Source organism: Agrilus planipennis, unplaced genomic scaffold (assembly GCF_000699045.2).
Source record: "Agrilus planipennis isolate EAB-ADULT unplaced genomic scaffold, Apla_2.0 scaffold891, whole genome shotgun sequence".
NCBI classification, from domain to species: domain Eukaryota; kingdom Metazoa; phylum Arthropoda; class Insecta; order Coleoptera; family Buprestidae; genus Agrilus; species Agrilus planipennis.
Genome location: NW_020439543.1, coordinates 1 through 10,673, shown reverse-complemented (window position 1 = coordinate 10,673; position 10,673 = coordinate 1). Strand labels below are relative to the sequence as shown.

At 33.3% G+C, this 10,673-nt stretch overlaps 2 protein-coding genes and 1 non-coding gene across 6 annotated transcripts; 1 reads left to right on the top strand and 2 right to left on the bottom strand.

The window, feature by feature from the left end:
* Window positions 1–63: 63 nt before the first annotated feature.
* Window positions 64–3,898, bottom strand: LOC108743833 (pyruvate kinase-like). Its single transcript, XM_018479429.1, has 10 exons — window positions 3,683–3,898; window positions 3,470–3,617; window positions 3,327–3,404; window positions 2,242–2,387; window positions 1,954–2,140; window positions 1,620–1,829; window positions 1,378–1,565; window positions 1,006–1,186; window positions 662–949; window positions 64–405 (listed from the first exon to the last, which is right to left on the bottom strand). The coding sequence occupies exons 1-10, from the start codon at window positions 3,743–3,745 to the stop codon at window positions 206–208; spliced, it is 1,689 nt and encodes a 562-aa protein (XP_018334931.1). The 5' UTR covers window positions 3,746–3,898; the 3' UTR covers window positions 64–205.
* On the top strand, window positions 1,256–1,327 carry Trnaw-cca. Its single transcript has one exon. It is a non-coding gene; the product is annotated as a tRNA-Trp (tRNA).
* Window positions 3,899–4,075: 177 nt separating the features above from the next.
* On the bottom strand, window positions 4,076–9,264 carry LOC108743831 (pyruvate kinase). Of its 4 annotated transcripts, XM_018479426.1 has the most exons (8): window positions 6,896–7,003; window positions 6,614–6,789; window positions 6,046–6,178; window positions 5,763–5,986; window positions 4,877–5,701; window positions 4,585–4,807; window positions 4,251–4,407; window positions 4,076–4,139 (listed from the first exon to the last, which is right to left on the bottom strand). In XM_018479426.1, exons 2-8 carry the CDS (start codon window positions 6,656–6,658, stop codon window positions 4,127–4,129), a joined length of 1,620 nt encoding a protein of 539 aa, XP_018334928.1. In that variant the 5' UTR covers window positions 6,659–6,789; window positions 6,896–7,003; the 3' UTR covers window positions 4,076–4,126. The 4 variants fall into 4 exon arrangements, with proteins under 4 accessions (XP_018334928.1, XP_018334929.1, XP_018334930.1 ...); XM_018479427.1 differs by lacking the exons at window positions 6,614–6,789; window positions 6,896–7,003 and adding an exon at window positions 8,999–9,264; XM_018479428.1 differs by lacking the exons at window positions 6,614–6,789; window positions 6,896–7,003 and adding an exon at window positions 8,362–8,489.
* Between the last annotated feature and the right edge of the window lie 1,409 nt (window positions 9,265–10,673).

The following is a 10,673-nucleotide window of genomic DNA, read 5'->3' as shown; positions in this document are numbered from 1 at the left end:
TTTTTTTTTTATTAATTTTAATGAAGTAATCAAGTGTTTTGGTTCAATTAAAGCACACAGTAATAGCATGTTAACAATTATTTAATTACCTTTACACATTCAAATAAAATCAACAAAAAGGTATGGTACAAAACAAAAGGACTTCAATGAAACATTTGTTATAACAATTGTACATACTTGACGTTTGTAATCTATATTTGGGCAATCATGGTTTGTCTGGAGGAAGAGCGTCAAATTCAGACGCATAAACAATTTGCATTGAATTTGTAAATCCTGATCCTAGCCGTAAGGCCTTAACAACTACAACTGCATCTCCAGCTCTTACAATTCCATTTAATTTAGCATAAGTCATCCCTACTTGTATTCGCGTATCCAGATCTTTTTTCCAATTACATATGGGACGTTCTGGAACAAAAAAGAACACTCTGTTTACTACTTTATAAAAAAGAATAAATTCAAAATTCAAATTATAATTCCCTCCACCAGATTGCGGCGACATCTTCATCGTTGTAATAAAAACGCAAACTAGCAGTTTGAAAAATGGCGTGTAAGTCAGTTCGTCCGTTCGTCGTTAGGCTGCGTCAAGCTTGTGATAAAGTGAAAAATTTAACAATTTATTGGTAAGTGAATATATAAATAAACAAATAAGCATAATACTTACTAAAGTATAAAAATGGTAACACTCCTCGCCACATATTAAGCCTTTGAGCCACATTGGCATATCGTGTAACGGCAATAATTGGGCATCGCGGTCTGTATCTTGAAAGAAGTCTTGCGGATTTCCCCGAAACAGTACAAACAATAATGGCTGCCGCATAACAACGCATTGATAAGTTAATAGCTGAGAAGGCAAGGGCCTTTTCAGGTTCAACAGGTGTTTCATAATTGCTGATTAAATTTTGAAAAACCTCACGTGCATAAACGGCACTTTCTGCTTCCAAAGCTAAACCTGAAGTAAATGAATAACAATTCGTTGTTCAACCACTCATAAGTTTTATATTTTACCTGATAATATTTTAACTGCACTAGTTGGGGAATCACCGATAGAAGTTTCCCTTGAAAGTACCAAACAATCCGCTCCGTCCATTACAGCATTTGCAACATCTGTTAATTCTGCTTTAAGGGGTCTTGAAAGAGTTATCATCGATTCTAGTAGTGAACTTGCACAACAAATTGGTTTTCCTGCCTTAGAAATTCAAATAAATTACAGCGTAATCGTAAATTTATCTATGACAATGACAGTGGAAAATAACAGGACTCCGTGGCGCAACGGTAGCGCGTCTGACTCCAGATCAGAAGGTTGCGTGTTCAAATCACGTCGGGGTCAAGTCCTATTTTTGTTATTATTTTTTTTAACTAAAATTGATTGGTATTTACCTTATTGCATTTTGCAATTACCATCTTTTGAACTATGGTTAATTTTTCGGAAGTTATCTCGATTCGCAATCGTTCTCTCGAGAAATAAATACCGTCCGATAACTCCAATATTTTATCAAATTCATCAATATTAGCAGCAAAGTCAATTTTTGGAATTAATACCATTCCAACACCACCCGGTATATCGGCTGAAAGTATGGTATTTAACAAATTTTAGTAGAGAAAGTTCAATTCCTAAGTACCTAGGAGAGTTCGAACATCTATTATAACTTGTGAATTTCTCACTTCAGACAGGACTACTGAGTCAATTTTTAACTGTACAGCTAACTGAAGTGTAAGAACGTCCTTTTCTGTTACAGTATCAGTCATTATTGGTATTCCCGGAATATCTACAGTAGATTTACTCGTAAGATAACCACCTTGTCTAACAATACACTTGACTTCTCCCCTATCTGGAAAAGTTTGATGATTTCTCTTCTTAACATAAATTAATAAATAATAAATAATGCTGTAGTGCAATTAAGACATTTGTTAATTAAAAAACAGAAAACTACCATAATCAGTATATTATTTTACCAATTTCCAAAACTTCTAAGACAATGGCGCCATGTTCGAGGTATACTTTGTCTCCCGGTTTAACAACTTCTTGTACCAAATCGCACGACACGTATATAACATCTTCGTTAACAAATTCTTTAAACATTTTGTTGCCAGTTAGAACTGTATGAAATCCTTCGCGTAATTCAAGTTGATAAGAAGTACTCTAGGATTTCAGGACAAAAAAAGGTACTTGCATCATATACATATTTTATTGTTTATTTTTATTAAAAAAATGAAGACTTTTGTATAAATGAATCGTCTTACATCTTCCAAATTACCAGTATAGAAACCGGGACCCTCGAGATCAAAACAAATGGCAATATTATACATGTAGCCCCTTTGCTGGCTGTACTTGTCTCTAGCTGTCCGAATATTCTGCACAAGTTCTTGGGCAAATTCTACTGTAGTATGTGACATTTTTATTCTAAATATATTTACACCAGCCTTCATGAGATTTATCATCGTTTTCATGTCAAAACAACTGGGTCCTACCGTTTTCAAGAGNAATAAAAAAATCTTTTGGGTGTACAGGATAGTAATTTATAAAAACTAAATTAAATATATTTCTGGTTTATTCTTAACTAGGTTGTACTCTCGGCTTCACTTTCGTTGATGTCCTAAATACGTGTCAAAAATCACCGACGATCGCATAAAATTTATTTTTCTATCCCTCGGGAGTAATATCTTTTTTCTAGATAAAAGATACCCTATGTCCTGTTCTGAATCCCTGACAAAACGTGTACAAAATTTCGTCATAATCGGTTGAATAGTTCAGGCGTCAAATGGTAATAAACAAACAAACTCACATTCGTACATTTATACAGTTTGCGATATTTTAATTGTAATTGTAATTAATTTAATTTTTTCACATTTTTTCAGGTCCTTAAAGATGTTCAACAGGAATTATTATCCTTCAAAGGAACCGGGATGAGTATAGTAGAAATGAGTCACAGATCGAAAGACTATGAGAAGATTAATCAAGATGCCCAAAATCTTATTAGAGAATTATTGTAAGTATTTTTTTACCTGTTTTCTCGTTTTTCTTTCTAAACGCTGTATAATACAACAATGCTTCTCATATTTAAGGCAAAGGTCAAAGGCGATCGTGTTTGAAGTCGATACTAGATTATTAATTAAAAATTTGCAATTATAACCAATTGTAACCGGTTATTAATCGATAACCCGAATCAATAATATTCTCAAACGTTTGCCATTTGCATTGCAGTTTTAAAAATGTTAATTATTATTTATTTATTTTATTTCAGATATGTGCCAGACAATTACAAAATATTACTTACCTTTAGAAAAACTTCCGAAACTGACATCGTGATGTGATTCTACTGTAGTATGTGACATTTTTATTCTAAATATATTTACACCAGCCTTCATGAGATTTATCATCGTTTTCATGTCAAAACAACTGGGTCCTACCGTTTTCAAGAGTTTGAAATACAATTAGGACCTATTTTTATGGATAAACGCGAATAATTACCAATTGTACACATGATTTTTGTCATCCTACATCTCAATGGATCCGAATCTAAACTCAATTTGCACAGATGTTCTAATTTATTATCTGCGTATGCGGCACTCCATTGGCCATTTAATAGTTTCTCATTTTTGCTGTGAAAGTCTATCATCTAAAACATCGATTAAAAAAGTAGAATGACAAAACTGTTCATCTGATATTTCTTTCTCAAAGTACCCAAGGTAATTTGGGGCAGGGATTGTCCCCGGAGTTATTATCTTCATTATTGTTTGTACTCATGTTTAATTTAATTGAAATGGCACCACGTAAAAAATTTGGACAAAATGAATAAACTTAAAATCGAAAAACTAAAATTTTAACTTCAAAAGACTAGATAATGACTAATAATTTACATGACAGAAGAAATGGTACTTTGATTTTTTTTAGAGCGTAGTTTAAAAAAATAATGACAGGATATAAGGATGAATGGATAAATTTGGTGGTTGAAATATAAAAAACGCCTATACAAGTTAATACTTCATTTCTTAGTTTTACAGTTTTTTTTAAATAAATATTTTTTATTTTATTTAAACCATGGCTGCGATGGTATTACGACGAATAGCTTTTTTATAGATATTAATTCTAAACATGGAATTTGTTGCCTATAAAACAAGTCCTCGTTTAATCCACGTAACTGTAAACATAAAGAACACGACGTTAAAAAAATGCTTTTATTAGTTACCTACTTAAATGTAAAAGAATATGCAATTATAAAACTATTGTTTCGGGTACTTCAGAAACATACACTATACGTAGGGTGTTGGTGTATCCAGAACCCTGTTTCCATCCTGTAATAACAACAACGGGATCTCCTGAACTAATACATCCTCTTACTTTACCAAAAGTTATTCCATACTGAACCCTGTTGTCGACGTCTTTCAACCAGTCGCTGCATCGTTCCTCTGTAAAATAAAATGGGTAATTGATTATCCAGTATTGGTCGATGGCAATTCAATAAAACACAATTATTGTAACTATTCGCATCCCCTCTAAACAAAGATGGCATTTACGAAACACGGTTTAGATTTTTTACGACACACGTTGGGTTTTAATGTTTTATTTAATAAATTAGTAGGTACCTTTGTACACTAAAGGAAGTATCGCCCTGAATAGATGAGCCTGTCGTGCTGTCCTTGCGTTTCTTGTGATAGCGATGATAGGACAACGTGGTCTATATTTAGACACAAGATGTGCCGATCTTCCCGATGTCGTCAAGACGATTATAGCAGCTGCCAAACATTTCGTAGAAGCCTCTGCAGCTGCGATGGCCAAAGCGTGTGCAGTGTCAATTGGCACTTTAATCTAAGTAATAATAATTCAATAACACTGGCAGAAAAAAAAATCATTTTTGAAACCCTCCCGAACACTTACGTGAGCAGTGAGGTCGAAGAAAAGTTGCTTCTGCCAAATGGCTGCCTCGGCTTCTTTGCATATTTCGGCCATAATCTGAACGCATTCGATGGGATAATCTCCCTTCGCTGTCTCTCCTGATAGCATGACGCAATCTGCTCCGTCCAGAACAGCATTGGCCACGTCTGAGCCTTCAGCTCTTGTAGGTCTCGGTTTTTTGATCATCGATTCTAACATCTGCGTGGCACAAATAACAGGCTTTCCAACTTTGTTACATTTGGCCATCATGGATTTTTGGGCTAGAAACACCTTTTGGGCAGGAATTTCAATACCCAAATCTCCACGAGCCACCATAATGCCATCAGAAGCCTCAATGATTTCGTCGATGTTTTCCACGCCTTGGTGGTTTTCGATCTTCGATATGATCTTGATGTCTTTACCCTTTTCTCCCAAAATCTTTCTGATTTCCGTTAGAGCAGAAGCGTTTCTAATGAAGGACGCGAAAACCATATCCACGTCTTGCTCGACGCCGAATTTCAAGTCGGACTTGTCCTTTTCTGAAATGGCCGGAAGGTCCACGTCGCTTCCAGGAAGATTCACACCTTTCTTGCTACCCAACATGCCGGCATTTTCGACAGTACAAACCAGGAAGGATCCCTCTATTCCCTTCACAACAAGCGAAATCAAGCCATCGTCTATATAAATGATGCTATCAACTTTGACGACTTTTTGCATATTTTCGTAATCTACATAAATCGCGTTTGCATTTCCCTTTTCTGCGTAAGCTTTGTCGGTTGTAAGGCGAATGGTGTCGCCCTTTTTTAATTCTATTTCAGCGGAACCGCCCTAAAATCATTTCGTCATATAAAAATGTGACAAAGGTACCAGAAAAATAGATAAAACTTGCCCCTTCCAAAAGACCTGTACGAATCTCGGGTCCTTTGGTATCTAAAGCAATAGCGATTGGATACGTGATTCCATGTTTCTTATCATACAATTCTGCAGCAGTTCTAATGTTTTTGATGGTTTCGGCATGATACTCATGACTGCCATGGGAGAAATTCAATCGCGCAATGTTCATGCCAGTTTCCATCATTTGAACCAACATTTCGGGATCTCTTGATGCTGGTCCTTTAACCAGAAGGCATTTCGTGACTAAAATGGGTAGGTAATTTCATAAAAATACTCACCAATGGTGCACACGATTCCGGTACGTCGTACCAGAGAAACTTTAGAAGTAATGTTAAGGGCACACATGTGCTCCAAATGGGACACAGCGTCCGCTGCTTGGAGCTGAGAGGGAAGAACTCCAGCTTGAGCCATCTGGAAAGGATGAGGAAACTAATCAAATCATAATCAAAAATGGATCTCAAACAGAAGTCGTTCACCGTTACCTTTATCCGAAAGATCTTTGACGTACCTTTTTGTGGAAGAGATACTAAAAGAATTTAATATTGATGAGATAATGTGACGTAGTCCTTGAGTAATTTAATGATAAAAATATACAAAATCGATCCCAAAGCTTTGTGTAGTCTTGTGTTTCAAAGACAATGTCCCTATTAATTAACATACAAACGAAAAAAAATATTTTCGAGACCTTCTGTTACGTAAGTGTAAAAATAGCATTGTTAGAGAACATCAGCTGCTGCATTAAAAACGAAATGCTTACAGTGCACAAAAATGACAAGCAATAAAATAACATAATTCAACGAAACCACAACTAGAAATAGAGAGGGTATATTTAGATTATATAATAACCTTCGTGGAGGAAGAATCGCCATCGTATTTGTGAGTCCAAACCATTTTGCACTGTTTTATAATCACTGATTGGAAAAAATCTAAAACAATCCGCTGCTGGTGGAAGCAGTCCAGCAATGAACTTGATGTATCCTTCAAGGATGATGCTATCCCACCAAACTGCGCAGCTCTCACTACTACTAGCATTAAATTTAGAACAAACCGAAAAAAAAACAAAGCAAAACGAAATGCGTTAGAGAAAACGAGTGTTCCCACAGGAAAATCGTTTCAGTATAAACTCACAGGTTGCGGAGGAACAAATATCGATTTCTCCCTTGCTGACGCTACTTGTTCGTCAGATTAAATTGAATGCGTTTGGGCGATTTGCAGTTTTATTCGTGGAAAGTATTGAAGTGTTGTCTGAAACCTGACATTGCAAAGATATGCATCAGTTATTTTGGGATTGCAGCTACAGTAGAAGGTAATGCTACTAACTAATTAGAATAGTAGAGTGAAAGAAGCACATGATTCCTAGCTGCATCTAACTCCTTTTGATTGCTTTGCGATGTCCATTATAGAAAATTAAGCCTTACCTTTAGAAAAACTTCCGAAACTGACATCGTGATGTGTATAAATATAATGTATACTGACTATATGTTAAATGTAATTATTTTTATAAAAATTGATGCATAAAAGTGTACTGTTTTTGTCATATTAATTTGAGTGACGTTTATGGAAAACGTTAAAACGTTTTCTTCTGGCCTCATCTGCTTGATCACATAAGCTAAAATTGCTGCCTCATTTATTCTTTGGAAAATCTCCAAATTCTAAAGTTAGCATAGTGCACAGTTGCCTAAGACGCATGGGAAAGTGCAGGGATTTTAAAAAAAGGGTGCAAAAGAATATTAAGAAAGTGCGACAAAAGACAGTTCTATTTAAGCGTCATGCAAGTAATAAAAAACCTCGTATCGACTTTCTTTTTTCAATCTTCCAAAATGTTGCGGACTCTTCGTTTGTCTTTGCCTGTCCTGGAAAAAGCACAAAATGGAATTAATTCGGAATTCAAAAAAACGAAGGTCCAAGCAACTAATAGAAGCAGAAGTTCAGCAACTGATGATCTAATGGCTAAGAGAGAAATATGAAGAAGAATTCGCTAATGCGATGGAAAAAATAAAGATGAAATCCATGTTCAAACTTCATGTTTTGGAATTGCCAAAACTTACAAAAAAATAAGTCGATAAGTCAAAATATTTATCGGTAAAGTATCGGTAATAAGTAAAAAAGAATAAAACAACTTTTTTCGGTATATTGTTTATTTATTAAACAATAATGTAGCCCCACCTTTGAGACGCCTATGTCTCTATATCATATGAACTACAGTGTAAAACATTGCAAATCGTATTATCTTTCCATGAACAATTCATTTTATTATTAAGTAAACTTGCAATTTAAAAATTTATATTATTAATTACTACTCAGGTAATGGGTAGTATATTTTATGATTTTAAACACAATTTCTTCAATTTTAATTAATTACATAGATACAAACCAATAACTATTATTCCATGAAGCAATAATTGTATTATTTAGTATTTAAATAGATATATTAAAATATCAAATGACTAGGCAGGTACATTTTACACATGATTAGGTGCATTAGTATGGTACTCAATGTATTATGTGTAAAAGCAAATAATTGTTTATAGAATTATTATTCAATAAAAGTTCAATAAGCTTCATTATTTAATGTTTATTAAAAAAATAAATACCTTCGTGGTTAAATTTGAATTAAATTTGGAAACGCCGGCAGGAAAATGTAATACACCACACTACAGCTGCGCACCCAAACTAAAATGAAGCAGCTTGTGATTTAGATTTTAGAGGACATGGAAGGTCGACTTGTTAAGTATTACAACAACCATGAGCTCATTCAAAGAACAGGGACGGAACAATGGGGGCCAGTCAGAAAAAGGAGCTCGTTATTATCTTATTTATCTTAAAGTTTCTTATCAACATTTGTAGCTCTCATGGTTCTCAAATATTATAAGATACTCATTTGTAGCAAAAAAAACAGACCAGCCAAATAAATAAATAATTAAACACTTAAAATTTTACATAAACATCTGATATTTTAAAGACTGTCTCCTATTATCTTTTGGCAATTATTTTCTATTATATAATACCCATGTTAATTAATATCATGATAGTGTTTTTGGGACTGGAAATGACTTTGATCATAACCTGATACTGGTATTACACGTCCTTGATCCTCCTTGAGCAACGAACTCAATCATTGAAGTTCAGAGTCATATCAATTTTTCGAAAGTTTGTCTAGATCTTTGTATTTTATTTCGGCAATGATTAGATATCGATATGTAAAGAATATTGTATAAAAATTTAGCTAACCTGTTTGAAATCTTTCGTTGGTACCATGGTAATCTTTGCAGACACTACCTAAACTTTATTGCAAAAATCCCAAAACTTTTTAACTTGCGTTACCTATTCAAATAAAACGGTAATGTGCAAAAAAGATATATAAAAAAGCACTTATACTTTTTAAGTGTTATTGCACGTGATTTTTTTCGATTGCATTAAAATTCGAATTTTATCATTTTGCGACACATGGCGTCTATGAAATGGTCATCTGATAATCAAACGCGAGACATGTGAAATGTCCTTATCAAAACAGAACGTTAAAGAAAATTGTTATGTTTGTAGTAAACTTTAACAGAAAGATAAGAACTGGAGTAGTGTTATCTAAATGCTCATTTTCAAGCAGGTGTTTGCTATTTAACAAACTGATAACGTTATATTTCAATTGTATGGCACATAGATGGCATGCTAATTACGTTTTTGTCATTAATTCAAGGTTTGTTTATGAGTTATTGGTAATTATAAACTCCAATAACAAATTTATTACCCGGCGCCTTCACCATTTTTTTAATTTTTGTAATACACTTAAACGAAAAAGAAAAATTTGAAACACTATTATCTAATTGCTCATTTCCAAAAGATGTTTGCTATATAACGTTAGATTTTATTTGTGTAGTACATGTTAATCAGGTTTCAATCATTAATTGAAGTTATTGGTAGAGATAAACTCGAATAACAAAATTAATACCCGGCGCCTCCACCATTTTTATTCGTCTCTTATTTTAATTATTAATTTTTTTTGTTTGTTTATATATATATAATTGCAATCAAACAATTATTTTATATATATATATATTATCTATTAATTGAGTCGTCTTCAGATTATTCACTTGTTGCCCTATGCCTTCTGCATTTTAGTAAAATTAAGTATTTACTTGATATTATTATTGTTAGAGTACCTAACAATTACTTTGTTTATAACAAGGCTCTATATTATTTCCCTGTTTTCGTTAATTGTTTATTTACTGAATGTTGACGTAAATTCACGTTGATATTGCAATTATAATAGATAAATATGTATTACGTTATCAGAACACCAGATTCCAACGATTCAGAATTAAATGCGTTTTAACGGATTTAATTACCTTCTCCCCACTTTGAATGCTATTGTCATACTTTTGGTTTAATTATACCTAATAAACGCAAAATACAAAAAAACATTTGATGCCACACACATGCATATTATGCAATTATTTTATTTTGTCACACAGACTACTAACAATAAATTATTATGTACGTATGTATGTTGCTAGTTTCTCAATTCCATGCCCTCGAGGTTAATAATTATATTGACGATAACATGTTTTACTTGATAATCGAAATTGCAATTGGAATTGTCGATTTTTCAAACCCTAGACAAAATGGGAATCATAATTATCATAAAAAATGTTAAGTACCTATTTAAATTGTTTTCCTTTTTTTCATTTTCGTAACAATGAACAATTGAAGAAATTATTACTCACGGCGTTAAACCAAATCGAATTCTTTTTTATCAAATGATAACGGATGGTAAAAATAACTCGTCGTTGCAAAAGTTTTTAAATGTCATCACTTGATTTTGCGAAATTTTACAAATCATCATTAACTTGGGATATTATTTCAGATCACAATTCGTATATTAAAGGACTTTTTGAGGTTTAATAAACAA